Genomic DNA, 19,446 nt, shown 5'->3' on the forward strand with positions numbered 1-19,446 from the left:
TGCTGACCCAATTCTCATTCTGTAGGACTTCATATGACCCAGTAATGCTGTGTCTCAGTACCTGTGTTTAATGTGTTTACTCTTGCAGTTCCTCTGTTTGAACACCTCTTCTGTACAGAAGCTTTTACTAGTACTGAATTTACACAGAAAGATGGGAGAGGAAAGGGGAGAGCTCTTTTCAGTCTACAGTTTGTTTTGTAGATTCACAAAAGTGGGATTGCTCTAAGCAAAAAATAACTGTACTTAAATGTGGGAAATCCCAAGACAAGCATTTTAAGGATGTGTTTTCTTTTTTTCTAGTGAATATTTAATGATGCTGATGCCTCCAAGCATAGAGGAAGAGAAGTAAGTGTTTGTACAGAATGTTCAAAGTCCATGTTGGCTCGATGCTTTTTTTCATGGGCTGCAACTCTGCTTGTTTATCTGCAGTGACAAACCAATGGCTCCAAGCAATGTGCTTTCTATGGCCCAGCTGAGAACTTTACCCCTTGCTGATCAGATTAAGATCCTGATGAAGAATGGTTTGTAGCTTTTGTAATACATTTGCACTTTACTTTGTGACTTCTGATTGTCTCAGATGAGGTACCTTTTCTAGTACTGCTCTGTCACCTCACCACAATCTTACTGGCTCTCTGATTCTGTGAAGAATCCATATCCTGAGCCTTTCCTTAAGAAGACCTGCAGTGCAGAGGAGAGCAGGAACAGCAGATCTGGCTGGTACTCTGTATGTTTGCAGTGAACTTACTCTTAGAATAAATTATAATATGATAGCTTTCTGGGTTCATCTATTTCAGCAGGTATCTCCTGAAATGTGGGGTCTGAGAGTGAAGTATAAGTGGAAGGTTAATGAAGCAGTCTGCACTTCAGCTTTTATGGGAAGTGTTCAATACATACGGCTTCATGAGTCATCTGGGAAATTAATTTTGTCTCTTCAGAGTTACTGTCTGATGAGAGCAAATCCTGAGGACTTTACCTTAAGAACTTACTGTCTTGTCAGATATCTGTGTCCAAATATTACCAAAGACATAGATTTTTTAATTTTTGAAATGTTACTAATACATTAACTTGGGACCAGTTAAGCTCATTAACTTCACTGCAACACCAACAGGTATTTTTGGAACTGATGCTGACTGTAGTGCAGGGGAGGGCTTAGTAGAACTTTGGGTTTTTTCTAAGTACAGCTTTGACCACGAATTTCAACATAAATAATAGTATCCTCGATTTATACATCTGTATCTGTATCACGTGCATTGCAGAAACCCTTCATCTGGTGTGTATTTTGCCTTTCAGTGAAGGTCATGCCGTTTGCAAATCTGATGAGTTTACTAGGCTCTGGGACCGATTCCACGGCAGTTCTGCGCTGTATACAGCAGGTGGCAATGTTGGTCCAGGGAAACTGGGTGGTGAAGAGGTAGGGCTCGTCTTTGTTACTGGAACGTCGTTGTCTGCTTTAAGGAGAGAATCAGAACAATGGATTTTATATACCTGTCTTCCTTGTGTTCCAGAGTAGCCATATTCTTAACTTGTGATACTGTAAAATCTTGATTTAACGTTTGGTGCTTTCTAGTGCAGTCAGATACTAAAAATTCAGAAGGCTGATGTTAAAGCACAATTCCTTAGTACCTACCCCAGCTAGAATGATGGCCAGGCAGCAGTGTAATCTCTAGTTGCATTTGAGTTATGTCAGCTTTTTTATGTTGTCTTCACCTGTGTTTTTTTGTGAGAGGACTGTCCTGGAGATTAGTGTCAAATACACAGACAGAAAATTAAACCAATGTCAGCTGTAGTATTTCTTAGTTGAATTCAGTCAAAGAAATGTCTTTGTGTAGTCACCTTGCTATTAATCACTGGATGCTGCTCTTGTCAGCTGAAAGCTACCCTCTAGAAGACATGAACCATTTAATAAATCAGGTGTGGGATACTGAGTGCACCACATGAAGTGGATCTTGTATCATCCTCCTGTTTATTAGAATAAAGCATTCCAGTGGGAATTGAAGTCTAAAGTGCAGTATGAATTTTTAATTTTTTTTTTTACCTGGGTGGAGCACTGCATGCAGAGAACTGCAGGATCTGGAGTAGCTCTCTGTGTTAAGATGGGTGGCACCAGCTGCCAGTCCAACTCTGTTAGAATGATGTGTTTCTGGTTTTGTGAACGAGCCTGTATTAGTAATGTAAAGAAGCTTTTAAAACAATTCCATGCTGTCCCCCAGCCATTCCAGAAGGAAGCTGGAAGCAAGTTAAAAGACAGTGTATTAGCATTCAGATTGCTTTTATGTTGTAGCTGATTCTTTCATACTAGTCTGAGGAGGCTGGCTGGACACAACAGCACATGCATACATCAGAGCTTTAAATGGAGAGGAGACCCATTGCTTTGGCCTGGTTAGGATAAAGATCTTGAACCTGGGTTGTCTTGAGTCATCCAGTTGGTCTTGCAAGCAGACAGGGACACAGGGTGGTGTTGGTCTCAGGGCTTTTTGAGTGTGACATTTTATATTATTGTTCTCTTATGCTCTTGATTGCTGGGAAGGAAATAAAAAACCTTTATGCCCATACATCAGCATTTTGCCTAAATACTGCCTCCAGGGCTGCGTACCAGGTTAGGCTAAGCTTTTCTTAGGATCATTGTGGTCTTGTTTACCCTGAAACAAAGGAGGATAGGCTTTGCAAGAACAAAGCAGGGCTTGTACCTGTGTTGCACCTGCTAGCCACAAGGCTGTGCTTTGCTGGTGTAAGCCCTTTTGTAGTAGTGTAATTGCAGTGGTGTAATTCCATCAATATTAATTCCTTTAATGAAAACTATGCTTTGGGTAAAGGTATAATTTAACTGCAGAACAGGGAGGACGTGTTTGTTATGTTAATCTTCACGAATGCCATTTTTCTGGAGTACCTAGTAACTAATCTATCTTCCTTTTTAATTAACAGTGATGTCCTCTACCCGAAAGATACTTCTAGTCCACATAGTGGAGTTCCTGCAGAAGTGCTCTGCAGGGGGAGGGACTTTGTGGTAAGTAGAAAACTGTTTTTTTTACAGGAAAATGCAGATGAGGTTTGCCTGAGAGGCCACGACATTGCAAAACTCTGCTGCTCTAGTGCAGTAAGGTGCTTCCTCCAAAGAAATTGTTTGTACTTTAATCTTGAAAGTGCTGTTACACAAGTTTGTCATGGGAGTGTAGGTGTAGCTTGTCCAATGGCTGGCTGGCAGGGTCAGATCATCTGTCATGAGCAATATTCATCCCTTTCTAATACATGCTGTAGAGCCCCTATCACATAACCCCCACAATGTGGAGCGTACAGAAATGCCAGGACTGGATAATAAAGTGCTTGTTTATCCGGGATCTATTTCCGTGGGCTCAGGACCATGAGGTCTCAGGAGGGCAGTGTGGCTAAGCCTTGTGCTCCCTAAGCATGCAGTGTTGATCTTTAGAAAGGACTTTATTCCCCAGAGCTGCTAATCATTGAAAGGACTTTGTTCCAAGGCACCTTTTGTGAGCAGTAGCTGCACATGGAAGTTGGAATGAATACATTTCTTGTAAACACACACGTAACCACAGCAAAAAGGAACAACCTCTACATTGTGTTTATTTTTGCTAACCATGGAAAGAATTGTGTTCCTAAGTGGTTCCTAAGTTCATAGTCAGTTTTCAGCTTCCACCCCATCAAAGAGAAGCTGACAAGTGCATTGCTTTCAGTTTTCTCAATTAGACTTGACAGTTCCCCTTGTTCGCAAAGTTTGTGTATGGGATGCAGCTCTGAATAGGAGCACCCTGTGCTAGAGGCTGTGAGGATATTACAGTACTAGTGTAAGTTAAAACTGATGGTGATTGAAGCTGACTTTTTACTGTGTCTTGATGTCTACTCAAGACACTGCCATATGGAGACCTGGATTCCGGTGTGACCCAGTGACATAAGTCTTTAGGACACAGTAGATTAGGTGACATGTCATGTGTAAAGTTCTAGGGACCAGGAATGAGCATACTCACTTAAGTAAGAGGTAGCATTACAGCAATTAAGGTGTAAAGATAAAATATTTTAATTTGAATCATGTTAAATATACCTTGCACGAGAAGTGGATCTCAAACCAGGACACTTGTGTAAAGTAATTAATAAGGTTAAAAAAAAATCTATGGCCAGTAGTGACTTTTAGTGTCCCTCTTCCAACCTGGACTTTGGGAGGAGGAAAAGTAATTTGTGTCTTTTCAGAAAGCTTCTGTTTTTTTCCCCACATTCTCACATAATAAATTCAGAGGACATTAGTACTACTGGCCCTAGGTGAGGCCTAATGAGAAGTGGCTGCTTCAGAACTGTGTGCCAAGACAGCTGATAGATCTACTTCCTTTGGACTGCAGCTTCTTGTGCTTTAAAACAGAAATACCCTGAGCCCTGAACTGAGCGTGGTGGTTTTGTGTGTTTGTGGGGCAGAGAAGGATGCATAGAGGCTGTCATAGGGCAGGAAGAAAAGGGCAATAATTGGGTTTTCAATTCTTCAACACATTATTAATATACACAGACTAAAAGAGGTTGCAGTCTATTTGAGACAGGAAGAAGTCAAAGGTCGTGTTCAGTGTTCTGCCCAAGTCCTCATGTATCCTTTTAGGCCATTGTCAGAAGCTTCCTCTTTGGATGTTAGACCTTAGGAGCTGCTCTGCAGAGCTTTTCCATTAACTTGGGACAAGTATGTGAATGACATCTCAACATAATTGTAAGTGACTGGGATGTGCATTGAAGAATGGAACAGGCACTTCCCTAGGGGGCTGTGTGCTGCAGCATGGCAACAAGCATCAGCCTCTACAGGCTCCTTCTGCAGTAACAGAACTGGACTAAGAGTTTATTTAGGTTGATGATCAGGTATGTGAGAAGCTGAGGCTCAGGCGTGACTTCTAGAATCCCAGCATCACTGCAGTAAATATTATGTTATTATTTTATTTCTTGGAAGCTAAATGGAGTTTGACTTCCAGAGATTCTTTGTAGCTTTTGTAGTAACAAGTTAACAAGGCAGGCCATGGATTCTTGAAGATTTTCATATTATGTTCATGGCCATCTGAGGGTAGAAGAGGCAAGAATGTGTTTTCGCACTGCCTGGCTGAGAATCACCTACTTCCACATTCTTGAAAGGAATGAGGTTTCCATTTTTCTGATAATATTGTTGAACAGGGTCGTTACTAGAATTTCAGTAAAGCAACTGCTGAATAAAGTTACTAGATTTTTCTCCTTTGTTCCCTTCCTAGATGTGGAAGTTCACACAGGACCGCTGGGTTGTGAGAAAGGAAGTGGCAGCAGTTACAAAGGTGAGTAATTTTCTTTTTTTTTCTTTTTCTTTTTTTTTTTTTTCCTAAATCAAAAGTTGGTGATAAGTGTTGGACATTATCTGTAGGTCGGTAATGGATGCTGCTGCAAGCCTTTTCTCAGGTTCAGTGTCTGCATTACTGCTGACTTGCAGTGTTGCTCACCAGGCATGCCCTCACTTTGGAACAGGTATAGATACTTCATCTTTTTAGAAACTTTCTGAGCAGCTCCCACAGTTACCACGACTCCACAGGATGTGACTGTCCTTGTAGCTGAGCCACTGGAATGCGTCTTGTCCTCTCATCTGTTTCAGTCAGAGCCAGATGCAGTTTGAATTAAGCTGACTGATGGTGCTCCAAGGCAGATGAGTGGTTGTAAACTCCACTCAAGCTACTCTGAGTGTGTTACGGAAGAGCAGCTATTCTCTTGGTATTTGCCAGTTGTCAGTATGGAAGAAAAGCTTTAAAATAACTCAGACACCTGAAGATTCTGTTAAAACTGGCAAATCAGTGAGAAATATGAAGAGGACAAAAAAATAATTTCCTTAAAATGCAGTAAAATAATAAAACACGCATCAGTTTATGCACAGACCATCTATTTTTGGAATGTAAGATGTTATGTGGCTTAAAAGCTGTGCATGTGTGGGTGCAGCATGTCTGACCTGCAGCTCTAGAATGAGATTAACATTGTAGAATGTGTTTCTCTTCATAATAGTCTTTTCATCTCAGTTTGGAAACTCCCTTTTCTTCACAAAACTTGCCACGAGCTATTTGGCTGTCAGGTGATTAATCAGCACTGCTCTCTGAAGTCCTGTGCTTTTAACATTGTGTGAAGTGTTGGTGCTGCAGAGAGGGATGAGTATCTCTGACTTAGCTGGGTGTGTATTCTTAGAGGTGCCCCATATATACCACATCAGCCCAGCTCCTCCAGCCTCATGGAGCAATGCCCATTGCTGCATGGCTGCATATGTCCTATGTAAATTGACTTCTGTATTATTTAAGCTTTTTCTTTTTTTTTTAGCTTTGCCCAGAAGATGTGAAAGACTTCCTAGAGCACATGTCTGTGGCAAGAATAAACAAAGGTTGGGAGTTCATGCTCCCTTATGATGAAGACTTTGTTAAGAAGCATCCAGATATAGTTCAGAGGCAACATATGCTGTGGATGGGCATTCAGGCCAAGTAAATTACTTGTTTTATTTTGGAGAATAAACTAAAACCTGAGAACTATCTTTTGCAAAGTCTCTGTAGACTTTGATAGATAATTTGATCTGTATTACCTGATAGGTTTCCCCCTCAGTCACCAGGCAGTGGTGTGGTATGGGGTGTCACTGTCATTCAGGTCATTCCTGTTCCTTGGCTCCCTGGAGAAACAGAGTTTTCAAGCTGTTGGCTAAAGCTGGCATGGCTGCATACAAGTGTAACAACTGAAACTCTCCTGGTGTATTTTCTTTTTGTCTTTTAGATTAGAAAAGGTCTATAATCTCCTAAAGGAGCACTTGACACCAAAGAAACAAGAGGCACAATCAGGTAAATGGAATTGGGCTTGAGTCATCTTGAAGCACATGCATCCCTCCATATTCCTGGGTGATGTTTTGGCATTCCTCTCTAGTTTTGAACGTGGTGGGGACTGGTCTTGATGTTTAAAAAATATTTTCCCTTTCTTGTGACTTCCTATATTATTTGAGACAGACCTTGGTCTTTACTGACATCACTGGTGCTGGGGTGACACAAGTTTACTGTTGCAGAGCAGGAAGGTTTCCCTGCCACTGGCAACCTGCTATTTGATAGCAAAAAATCAGCTGGTTCTGTTATCCACTTCTCCTGAGGAGAGGACAGGGTCAGTACACAAGTAATTCTCACCCTTCAGTTTGCAAGGTAATGTTCCTGAGGTGATTTTTGTATTTCCCCAAATATGCAGTGAGCTCTCTGTGGTGTGCCTGAGGGCTGAGCAAATAATGAAGAATGTGTTTGGCAGGGGGCTGTAAGGTGGTGTGAAATTGTCTCTTTTTGACATCCTTCTCCACTGTGGATGCCAGTGAGAATATTAAAGTAGCTGCTTCATAATACTAAAAAATGGTGAAAACTTGAGGTTCCAGAGAGTTTCAACTGGGCATTTGGGTCATTGCCAGACACTGGAGCCCATGAAGAGTATAAGAAGAACTGACAAACGAGCGAATGAATCCATTTCAGTACCTGTCTTCTGATCTGCTTGGAAGGATTAGATCTTGGGTTATTTGGAGAGGATTAGTGAGCCTAACAGCAGAGAAGATAACAGTATGCATGCTGTGCATGCATCTGCCTTAAACACAGCACTCCTTCCCTTGGCATTGAGATTGGACTCCTGCTGCCAACACACCTTTGGGTAGCTGGGTGTGGAGAGGCCACGGGAGGGTGCAGGATTGCAAGGGAAAGGACTCCCTAGTGTCCCTTTCTCCCATCACTGGGTAAGAATAATAAGAAGAGGGTCTCAGAATTTCATACTGTGCATCCCATGCTAAAAGGGTGTCCAGGTTTACGGGAACTGGAAGGTTAACCCCTTCACTGTCCTTCCTGTACCTGTAGGACACCCTTGTGCTGGCTCTGGCACTTAATGCAGCAGGTGCCACCAGCCACTAGTTCCTCAAAAAAAAGAAAATAAAATATAAAAGTTGTTGGGCAAAGAAGCATTTGGCTGCCAAGTAGAGATGGATAAGTAGTCTATATCCTGGTTTCCTGATTTGTTGAAAAGGCACTAGAAAGTGAACAAGTGCACTTGGTCTTTGCTTGATGTTCCTTGACTGGAACATACTTCCCCAGGTATCTGGTTTACCATTGTCAACATGTTTATCTTAAAAAAACCCCACCAAACAGACACACTTATCTTTCCCACCCCCAAAAAAATCCAAACACAACAACAACAAACAAAACCAAAATCAATAAGAAAAACATTAAAAACCCCTGGAACTAAAGTAAAATCTAATCAACAAACAGTATTTATGCGTTAGATTTCAGAAGGAGATGATGTTTTTTGGTTTTATTTCACTATGAGCCCTTCAGGAAACATTCTGCAAGACTGGAGCCCTTTATTGTAATAATAATTTATATTATTTTTTGTTTCTTACTAGCTCATCCATTGCTGGTTTCTGGGGAGCAGAGAGTCAACATGGCTAAAGCAAAAGTAAAGCAGAACTATGGGCAGCTGGAGAAGGAGTTACAGAAGCAAAAGGCAGAGATTAAATCAAACGACACCTCAGCCAAGATGGATGTTTCCAATATCCATATTAAAGAGGAGCCTGTGAGTGATGAGGAGCCAATGGATACCTCAGCTTATGAGAGCATGAACAACGGCATCGTCAACGGCCTCCATGCAGAGGAGGACTCGATGGACTCTTTAAATGGCCACTTGCCTGGAGCCTGTATTGACCGGGTAGCCCAAGAACTGAAGGCATTTGTGTCCTCAACATTTAAGAAACAGTTTGTGCTGACCCTGAGTGAGCTTAAACGGTTATTTAACCTTCACTTAGCCAGTCTGCCTCCAGGACATACATTGTTCAGTGGCATTTCGGACAAAATGTTACAGGACATGGTGTTGGACACTGGCTGCAAACAGATTTTGGTGCCTGTAAGTATGGTTTTTCCTTGGTGTACTTGGGGGATGGGGGACTGGGGGAGGAGTTAAATGAACTATGAAGTGTTTGTATCATGTACTGGTGGACCAGAAGAACAGATGTGCTTGGAGTAACTGTCCGGTATTGGGTATGTTGAAGGTGCTGGAGGTTTGTCTGGCAGGCCCTGCAGTTTGCTTTCTTTGCTCTGTGGTGTGCTGCAGAGCTTGGTTGTCTTCAAGGCTCTGTTTCAGCAGCCAATCTGTAGGGCTGCAGTGACTCATGCTCCCAAGTTCCTCCAATTAAGTGATCTAAGGCAGTCCCAGATTCCCATCAACTCTTCTGGAGTTGAACAAGCTCTTTCTCTCATGGACAGAGATACAGTTGCGGGAGGAAAGGTGGCACTGACAGCCTGGGAGGGCAAGGCACACCCAGCAGAGTCCTCCTGGAAGCAACAAACCATGTCTGCAGCAGGTTTCTTGGGTCAGTCCTTTTCCTCCTAGACTGCGCAGAGGTGTCTTTGTTTTTTTGTCTTTATGAAAATGACATGTGATTGTGTGAGGCAGAGCCCAGCTTGTGTGCCAGCAGATTGCTTAGGAAAGGAAAAGTAATTGACATCATGGGAAAAAGCCTAAAAGGAAGTTAATTTTACAATATGCTTGGCAGTACTGATTGGGTTGCAACCAGAAGGAGGCTGGGAGCCACCTGCCTTTGAGGAGAGAGAAAAAGACACATATGAACTGCTTGAAAGAGCAGGTAGGGTGGAAACAGAGAGCCTGGAGTGTGGGAGTTGAAATGCAGCTAAGGAATAAAGGTTGCTACGGAGGGGCAGAAGTAACTTGCTCAGTCATGTGCAAAGTACATTATGTGGCACCTAAGAACCAAGTAACGGACTTGAAATGCCACTAGGGAGACCACCAATTTTGGTACTTTCTGCTTTCTCTCACCACAGCTTCCAAGTCGTGGGGTAGTGTTTGGCTGGAGCTGCCTCTCAGAGCTGGCTAGGCTCCTTTGATGTTGTAATGTATATATTTGCCATGCCAATTGTAAATAGCTGAGCTCATTGTTGCTCTATTACTTGGGACTGGGACTTGTTTGCTATGGAAGTTTTGGGATTTTAGAAATTGTTCCATCCACTCTTTGCTTAAAGGCTGTGAGAAATGAAAATGGGATAGTTGATTTAAAAAAAAAAACAAACAACAATCAAAATGTTCCTGAAGAGAGGTGGTTGTCAACTTCTTTCAGCCTGGAAGACCCTGTCACAGGAGACCTGCAGAGCTGTGCAGGTGGTCACTGGAACCTCTCTTGCTGTAGGTCTGCTGGAAGTTTAAGTTCTGAGCCAGAATTAACTGCAAAACTTGAGTTCTTATATAGGAGCCTGTATAAGCCTGTACTATTATCAGCAATGTAAATCATTACCCCCAAGCATCCCCCTGATGCTCTGTGCAGATAGCAAAGGTACCAGGGCTGGTTTTACACTTTGCATGGGCTCATACATTTTGGTGATTGTTCCGTTGGACAGTTTTGTCAGAACCCAATGAGATCGCCTGAGCTCAGGGAAACCTGGAGTTGTTTAGCATGGAATTTCATAGGTGCTCATTAGTTTTCTGTAATTGAAAGTGCTTTGGTGATAAAAATCAATGACCTTAGCTAATTAATATGATGTTCCGTGAGGGGTGAACACACTCTTGGCTTGCATGTTGCCTTATTAAAGAAAACGTGTTGCTGAAAAGGGCAGTTGAAACCTTAGCAAGGGAGTGCAAGATTTATTATAAAGCACCCGGGGTATGAGATAACAGTGTTTGTGGGGAGCCAGAAGAGATGCCACTCCAGCTGCAGAGGAGGCCCTGGGGACGCCTGCAGGGTGCTGTGCTTGCTTGTGCTTTGTAGCATCCTCAAGGGGGAGGGGAAAGCGCACAAAAAACCAGCGGCTCCTGCTGGGATGCAGTGGCTGGTGCTGCCCTGGGAGGGCTGAGCAGAGGGTGCCTCAGCTGGCACAGCACAGGGCTCCAGAGCTAAGCCTGTGTCCAGCCCCCCGGGAAGCCTTACCGCAGGAATCTCCTGAGTATCTGCACCTATTTCCTGCCGACTAGTGGAGGGGTGTTTGGCTCCCTTCCCGTGGTCCGTGGAGTGGCAAGGTTCTGCCTGAATCTTGAAGATATTTTTGAGGCTTCAGGAAATGATGTAACTTGTTGGCATCCTGTCTGGCTAGGGTAACAGGAGAGGAATGCAGCCCTGTGCTTGCTGGGAGCCTTTTGGGCTAGTGCTGATGCCAGGCTCCCGGAGAGGTAAGCTCAACAGCTTACCTCTAGGATTATTCCAGCTGATAAGTTTTTTTCTGGCAGACTCAGCCCCTTTCTATCTGGTTTAGCTGTAACGCACAGCTGCCTGGCAGCAGCAGATTTTTAGGACATTCCCAGTGCTTGAGTGAGACACATCCCAAAGCCAAGGGCTCCTCCCTGAGAGTTTGTGTTCTAATGTAGCAGCTCTGGGAACCTGGGCAGCAATTCATCTCTTAAAAGCCCTCCATTAGCTCTAGGGCCTTAGAGCAGAGAGGGGCACAGAGCAAATATTCTAAAGAAGGGAGTGGAGACCTGTTTCAAGGTGAGGCTGGAGAGATGAAGAAAACAAACATAAAATGGTAAAGGAGTGCCATTTGGAGTGGCATGTCTCTCCTCAGAGTTCCTGATGGCATTTCCCACTCCTGTGGTCAGGCTGTAGGACAGCAGCAAGCGAGCAGGCTGCTGTTGGCACCAGTGCTTGAAATAGTTTGCAGAGTAAGGCTGGACAAGAGGAGAGATTCTGTGCATTTTTCTTTCTGAATACCTATGATGTCAATTTGGAAGCTGTTTCCTCACAGAATAGCCACATAAGCACAGCTGCATTTCAGACATGCAGCTGAGGCTGGAGTTTGCACTCCGGGTCTGTGTTGAGTGACTTTCTTAGAGCAAGGCAGCTTGTGGCTCCCCATGCCCTGTGTTTTGCCTTTCCTGCTATAGCTTTTTTTCTGGACTAAAGCTGAAGTATTTGGTTTTATCCGTGCTGAAAGCATGCCAGAGATACTCTTTCTCAAAAGCAAGTGTCCTTGTGAGAAGGGAACTGTATCAGGTGTTGCAAGCCTGATAGCTTGAATCCTGGCTCTAAACAAAATGTAGAACCTTGTTTTAGTCCATCCATTTGGACCAACGTGAGAGCCAAAGCTTCTAATCCCACCAGGCAGCTCCTGCTGGAAAAAACTCTTCCCCTTTGGAATAAGATCAGAGGCAAAGCCTGAAAGGAAAGGTTGATATTTCACTCTGTGATGCACAGATCTTTTGGGGTGGTGTGAGGGAGCCTGGGAAGAAAGATTTGTTTTGTATCAGAAGCCAGGGTTGAGGGGTACTGTAACAATCAGGACTGGCTTGTTACCTTTTCAAAGGTGATTGATTTAGGTCATCTAGGCAGTTAGCAAGGAAAACATTGTTAGTGACAGGCAAGAAGAGACATGTCAGGAGTGAAGGCACATTCCAGCATTGCTCATTAGTCACTTCTCCAAGGGGAAATGTTAAGGCAAATGGATGGTGTTTTATTTTTTTTAGGAATCTGGGACATGGAGGGGAGGCAGTTGTGTTCCTTTCTGTCTGCAGGGCTGTGAGGCCTCTGCCTCAGAAAAAAAACATATATTTCTGTAGCTTGGCACATGGGGAAAAAAAGACCAAAAAAAAACACTTGATTTTTTTTATTATTATTTTTTTAGCCTAAAATGAGCAAGTGTCTGGTCCATCAGCATTCAGTCTTCTGGAGTCCTGTAGTCTGCCCCAAAACAGAGATGACAAATACAGCAGAAGCACAGTGCTTGTCAGTAACACTGACTTGGGATTAGTGAAGCACATAAATACAAGATAGTCTGATTCTCTGAAACCTGCCCCTGTAGATGTGAAAACCTCCAGAAAGACCCTGCAGTGCTGGTCTCTCAGTTGACCCTGGTGCTCTCAGTTGAACACTGCTTTGGGTCATGTGGAAGCAAACACTGCTGACAGGATAAATGAGACATCTTGCCATGAAATACTGGCTAAAGCCCAAGCCAGGGGCTCTTGTGGTATATGGTGGTTGTCCCCTGTCCAAGGGGAAACTGTCCCAATGCAAAACTCTCCGAGTCCCAGTATGCCAGCAGTTCCCTTTTAAAGCCCTGAACTGGTTGGTGGAGTGCCAGATGGGGCCCATGGCACTGGTGCTGATTACCCCACCATGATCAAAAGCATTAGTCAAACATGGCTTGGGCATATCAAGGCACACATCAGGGTGCCACAGTGCTCATCCCATTCCCTGGCGCATAGTTAACCCCTCATTAATTTGGGGTCTGTGTGCCACAGGATCACCCAGCAGGACAGGTTTGATACAGATTATGTTCCTGTTGAAGTCATCGTGGTCTGCCCCATGGCTGCTGGACAGGCCATGCCTGAGCTGCCAGAGCAAAGTTACCCCTTCAGGTGTGGAATGAGAGAGACATTGTTTCAGCAGTTCTTATTACACAGTAATGACATTTTTTATTCAGTAATAGGTGTCCAGGGATACTGTATCATGGAATCATTAAGCAGAACTCATTAAATGGATGGTTATTTTTAACAGCCTCTTGTTCTCAGTTTCCTCCACAGACTGCTGCTTCGCCAGATGAACTAAAGGTCTATGCGCTTTGGGAGGCTGGTGACACTTACGACCAGGTAAAGATGATAAGTGACATTCCCAATTATATGTTCATTGAGCATTTGGCATTGCTTGAATTTGTGTTTCTGGAAGTGGCACAGCAGGTAGGTTTCCTTTTTCCCTATTGGAAGTGTCCAGTTGGTAATACAAACCTATTTCCAGGTGAGAGTAAGCTCTTAGCTTAAAGGGTGGTCATTGCTGTGTCAAGACAAGGTGTGGACAGACACGTAATACATTGGTAATACATGTCAGTAACCAGCTCAGTGGAATACAAATAATTTTGAACCAGTCAAGAGAAAAGGTTCTCCCATGCAGATCTTGCACCAGGATCCAGTCCAATTCTTTTTGCCCTTTCAATAGTAATGCAAGATTAACCAGTGACATGATGTTGTTACCCCATGTATCTGTTTATACATTGGATAGGAAATGATTACAGCATATGTGAGCATCTCCTGATCTTTTAATTGCTATAAGAGTAAATGAAATGAAAGAGAAGGTGCCGAACAAAACGTGGATGGACAATGTAGTTCCTGTGTCCATGATCTAAACAAATTTTTATAGGAAGGACTCACGCATTGCTCTAAAGAAAATAGTGCCCAGCCTCCTGGCTGGAGAGGACCATGTGAACTCCTGTGGAAGCACTTGAGAGGAATATGTTGCAGGCCCTTCTTCAGCATCTTACAGCTTTGGAGGTGCCCCAGGTTCCAGGACACATGCAGGTGTAGCCACAGGGCATGGAGAGGAGAGCCCTGCAGATCCCTCAGAGCCTTGGGCGCTGCTGAAGAGCAGACGTATGTGGGACAGTTTCAGGATTATGAAGGACGAATGTTCACTTAATATTTTTGTTTCACTTAAAGAAGTCCAGTTAATGTTTTGTACAGACTAAGGCACATACAGCTTTGATACACAGAAATATAGGAATAATTGTTCTTTTTCTATTTACAATATTTTTCATTTAAAGCATCGCCAAGTCTTGCTTGAAATCTTTTCGAAAAACTATCGAGTGCGCAGGAATGTCATCCAGAGCCAGCTGAGTCAAGAATGTGGAGAAGATCTAAACAAGCAGGAGGTGGATAGAGTGTTAAAGGTAAGTTTCTGTTCCATTGTGGGTTTGATCCAATTAATACAGGAATTTTTTTATGCTTGGATTGAGCAAAGGATCATACTTTACCTTGAACTGACAAATTATAAGGATGCTAGAGCAATTGTTTTTAAGAGTGGACAGAGCCTGGTTTTCAACTTGTTTTTTTTAAAAATACACTTTTTTCACTCTACCTTCTTTCTCTTCAAGGAGTGATGGTTTTGACTCACATGGTATTTTTTGCATTATTGCAAGAATCTTTATTTGTCATCTTGGACCAGCAGAGAGTAAGAGTGTAGTAAATGTGATACTTCTGAGATTATTTTAGGTATTGTGTGTTAAACATGAGGGATGTGGGAGGGTTTTACAGTTTACTGACTTACTGCTGTTGTTCAATGCTGAAGAGCACAACTCCCACGTATTCAGAAAGAAACACATTTTATTCTATAGTAGGACGTGCAGAAGTGTAGGGAGCAAAACCCGAGCCAAAACAAGCAGGCAAAGTAGTAGTTAACACATTTCATTGTGAATGTTTATTTGAATCCTTTCATCTCTGTCTTTGAAGGTGCACCATTTACTTGCTAAAGAAGTTTAAGGTATAGAGTATGGACTACACAGGCCATGATTGACAAGTTTTAAAAGCAATGCAGGACAGCTAAGTAGAAAGTTGCCAGCTAATACTTTAATCATTGTTGCTGGGCCTTTGCTCACTGTCACCCACTTCAATAAGACAAGTGGTTAAGTACTTTATTACTTTGGGATCTGGAAACAGAATAATAGTGTATTTGAAAAATTACAGATCTCTTGCTGTGATAATAAGCAAACTGGTCTTGCTTGAAAGAACCTGGTCTTCTTAGAATTAAAATAAGCTCAGACATGTCTGCCTGCTTGACAGTATTTCATGTGGCTTGCCTGTGCTGGGAGGTTTGTCAACTGACTAGATGAGCTCAAATATCAGCTCTCCTGGAACATCTAGACATTAGTTTTTTATTATGCTGTTGCTATTCAACAAGTAACATATTTCTGGAAAAAAATGCCTTTCTCTAAATACTGGGAAAAAACTTTTTATGTAATCCACTAAGCCATTGTGTGACCAGCCTTGTGTTCATCATCTTGAATACATTTGTCACAGAAGTGAGTGAAATTGTTTCTGAAAGAAATGTCAGAAGTATGATTTAATGAAATAGGTAAATTCTCTGGCTTCTTTAAATCACAAGAGATTGGATTCCTCTTTGAATGAAATTGGATTTGTTGGCTCCTATTTCCCCATCTGTGTGTGCTCCTTTTCTATACACAGAGGAACAGACTGACAGAGTTTGTATTTCTGCATCTGTAGATTGAGTCTGCAAACCCTCTTTCTAGCCTCCACACTTAATTTGTTCTTGTGATGTGCGAGGCCAAGACTTAAGAAAAAGATACTTTTTATGTTCCACAGCATCAGTTCTGTAGCAGTTCTTAAGCTTGTGTTGAATTACCGGAATGGGAGGGTGGGAGCAGTAGAAAGTGAAGCCATGAGATGAGAACTCAAGATAATTGGTGCTCATCTAGTGGAAATAAGAAAATGAGCAACAAGAGAACTCACTGAACTCCTTTGCTCTGTGCACACTGGCTGTCAGCTTAGCAGACGTGTGGTCAGAACACTGAAGTGCAGTTCTGAGGTTTGACTGCCCATTATCATAGGATGTTTCTTAGAAGGCTTCAGATCTGGTGACTGCCTTCACACGAGTCTCTCCGCCTGAGCTTCAGCCTGTGTTCACCCCTTGTTCCCCTTGTCCTTACGCCTCCCTGCAACCTTTCCTAAACTGGCTTCTGCACGATGCCCATCATTTATCCCAAGATTTCCCAATTTCTTGCTGCCCATCACATTGTTTATCCTCCTTGTGGCCTCTTCACCTCACCCCGTCTTGTGTTTGTCATCTTCATTTAAGCTATATGGCCTTCAGGGTAGGGATAACCTGCTGCTCTGGATTTGTTGTCGAGACTTTGTTATTGATCACCTTTCTTGTCCCAAGGCCACACAGTGGTTCCCATGGCCTTACAGACTTTCCCTTTCTCCCCAGGACTGCTGTGTGAGCTACGGTGGAATGTGGTATCTTAAGGGGACGGTGCAGTCTTGACAGCGGTGGTTGCGGTTTCTTTACTTCAGGTGATCTCCAGGATGAAAGAGGAGCCCTGCAGCAGGCGGCACGGACAGCGATGCCGTGGCCGCAGGAGCCTGGGGCAGGATCTGACCTACTTGGGGGCAAGTGGGGGCACATTGCAGACAGAGGGTCCCTGACATCCCCACACACGTGCTTGCAGGAGCAGCTAGGAGGGCAGCCTGGGACCCTGTCTGCAGCTTGATTAATCGGGGATTTCTCATGTATTTCAATTCTCCTTCTGTTTCATTATGAAAATAAAAAGAATATACTGACACAGACATGATGGAAAATCATGGTCTAATACTTTATTTTGTAAGTAATGCCAATAAATTAAATTTGTTTACAAACATCCCGGGTTTTGTTAAATACCTAGATGCTCATACTTCAGTCTGAGCATTTTAATAGCCCTTGCAGCCCTCTTTGTGAAGAGAAGGTAGTCGTGTTCATGGAAATGTAAGGCCAGGGAGGGGGGAAACAGAATCACTGTCTTTAACTCTGTACTACATAGCAATTGTTCTCACCTGTTGTCTGTGAAATGAGTTGTTTGGAAAAGTACCTACATTTGAAATGTGGAACAACTACTGGATTTCTTTTATTGGTGTGGGGTTTTTTGGAGGGATTTTTTGCATTGCTGTGTGCAAATACAGGGAGGTAAGTAACAGAGTGCACCCTCTGGAAGGCATCCAGCTGTAGTTAGCACACAGCAACAATGTAAAACATCTATTTTATGTAATTTTTCTAATAAAATTTTATCTCTAAGGTCAATTCTACCCTGCGTTGTGTTTGTCCAAGAAGAAATGGAAACTGCAGCTGGTCCTCTTATAGGCTGAAGGCTTACAGAGGAAGGAAAGGTCAGGAATGTTTTAGCAGAGGTTAGAGGTAGATAGTGCCTCTTAAACTGCTTTACATGATTCTGCTTGCATCATATTCTTTAGGGGTAGGCAGAGGTAGCTGTCAAGCAAAAGCCTGTTGCATGGTTATTACTGAAACCTAGCTGCAATAAGATAAGGAATATCCTACTGTTACTGGTTACTTTACTGGTTGTGTTCTTGGCTATAATTTCCATCACATGTAAAGTTAAAGGAGATTCTATTAATTTCATCTACTTACACTCAGAAAAGACTGAGTTGTTGACTAAGCAGATTAAGGTAGTTAATCCAGATAAGACTGGCTAAGAGTATTGTTCCCATACTTAATGGCATTTCACAGTTCTCTGGAAAGTGTATGTTTTTAAACTGCTAAAATTCTACCTTAATTAATATTCCAGAGTAGTTTATTAAGTCCATTAATGTAACTGGGAGGCATTTTAAGTACAGGCAGCCTTTGTCTTGGTCAGTTGCATGCACCCATGGCTGACATCTCCCTAGTACAGCATTACCCATGGCTGCATCTATAAAGCTGCTCCCTGGTAAAGCCACAGTCAGATTATGAAACAAGAACCCAGCCTTGGAGTTTTTTATTGCACAATATGTACAGTTTAGTGTTAAAGTACAGTACAGCCAGAGCTTAGCAATGGCACAGGTAGCCAAGGAGAAGCTACATTACAGAAAAATCAAGTTCTGTGGAAATTGAGAAAATTGGTGATACTTTTAAAACATAAAAATTGTATCTATGAAAGTGCTCTAAATTAGCCAACAGTAATAAACCACTGAACATCACTTATTTAACAAAAGATTCTGAATTGCTTTTACATGTCTCCTGGTCCAGCAGGTGTGGATCCCCATTCCCATAAAGTGGTGAGGAATATTAGTAGTAAATAATTTGTGACTAACAGTGCCATGCCTCTCTCATTTAAGGTTACTGCTTTCCAGGATCTGAATTGGGGCAGACCTCCCAGTGATGAGGATCCAAGTGTTAAGGAAACCATGACAGTACAGTAACCTGATGGCAGGAAAGCAGCTTTTCTGCCTTTTTCCCTCCCCCCATCCTTTTTTAGCAGCACTAACAAACACCAGAACAATGAGGAGAAACTTAGTTCCCCATGGATTTCTATCCCAGACAGGTCTATACTTTTCCATTTAGTGTAACCTTTTTAAAATACAAATTTAATGGAAACTCCATCTGAGCTACACAGGAAAGATTGCAAGACTAGATAATGCAGGTGCCAACTGTACCAAGTTTGTTTCCTGTTTGGCACAGATGGGCATAATTACTAGTTACATATATAGCTTGATTGGATTATTTACATACAAGATTCAGATTCCCATTTTTAAATAATTTTCAGAATGCAATACATGTATTGGAGAAACTCCCACTGAATTAAGTTTTAATACTGCAGCTGAAGAACAGCTATACACAAGCTTAACAGGGTACAACATAAGGCAGACAGAACTGCAAAAGCAGCAGTTGAACTAAAGCTGAGAAGTTGCCAACACTCTGTGTTAACTATTTTTTATTTTGCAGCAGCTCAGACAGGCAATGTTGAGTCCCAAAAAAAGCTGACCAATTAAACTATTAGGCCCTTTGTAAGGAGAAGGATGTAATCTTTCCTTGTGCCTCACCAGCCCCTTAGTTTCTTAGTCTTTGTTTTCTTCACACTTTGAAGCAGTTTTTTAAAAAAATCATACTTCTCCATGTTACTTGTTTTTCTAAACTTTAATGCATATAAATTATTATTCATATGGGAGTTGAAAAAGACTGACAAGAATGTGGTCCCCTGTTTTCAGCAGAATATG

The 19,446-nt window shown here is 42.5% G+C and overlaps 1 protein-coding gene across 4 annotated transcripts in view; it reads left to right on the forward strand.

Moving 5' to 3' along the window:
* Positions 1-16,865, forward strand: part of POLR3E (polymerase (RNA) III (DNA directed) polypeptide E (80kD)) — a 24,993-nt gene extending 8,128 nt beyond the window's left edge. For 2 of the 4 annotated variants that reach the window (XM_010003245.1, XM_010003248.1), the window contains 11 exons: positions 301-345; positions 430-521; positions 1,291-1,411; positions 2,923-3,004; positions 5,226-5,285; positions 6,304-6,461; positions 6,745-6,809; positions 8,387-8,883; positions 13,489-13,566; positions 14,511-14,636; positions 16,691-16,865. In XM_010003245.1, the coding sequence (XP_010001547.1) occupies positions 301-345; positions 430-521; positions 1,291-1,411; positions 2,923-3,004; positions 5,226-5,285; positions 6,304-6,461; positions 6,745-6,809; positions 8,387-8,883; positions 13,489-13,566; positions 14,511-14,636; positions 16,691-16,747 (1,381 nt within the window). In that variant the 3' untranslated portion in view covers positions 16,748-16,865. The remainder of the gene's footprint in view (positions 1-300; positions 346-429; positions 522-1,290; positions 1,412-2,922; positions 3,005-5,225; positions 5,286-6,303; positions 6,462-6,744; positions 6,810-8,386; positions 8,884-13,488; positions 13,567-14,510; positions 14,637-16,690) is intronic. The other 2 variants (XM_010003247.1, XM_010003249.1) reach the window with 2 other exon arrangements.
* The last annotated feature ends 2,581 nt before the right edge of the window (positions 16,866-19,446 follow it).

This window comes from Chaetura pelagica, unplaced genomic scaffold, assembly GCF_000747805.2.
Source record: "Chaetura pelagica isolate M959 unplaced genomic scaffold, ChaPel_1.0 scaffold138, whole genome shotgun sequence".
NCBI classification, from domain to species: domain Eukaryota; kingdom Metazoa; phylum Chordata; class Aves; order Apodiformes; family Apodidae; genus Chaetura; species Chaetura pelagica.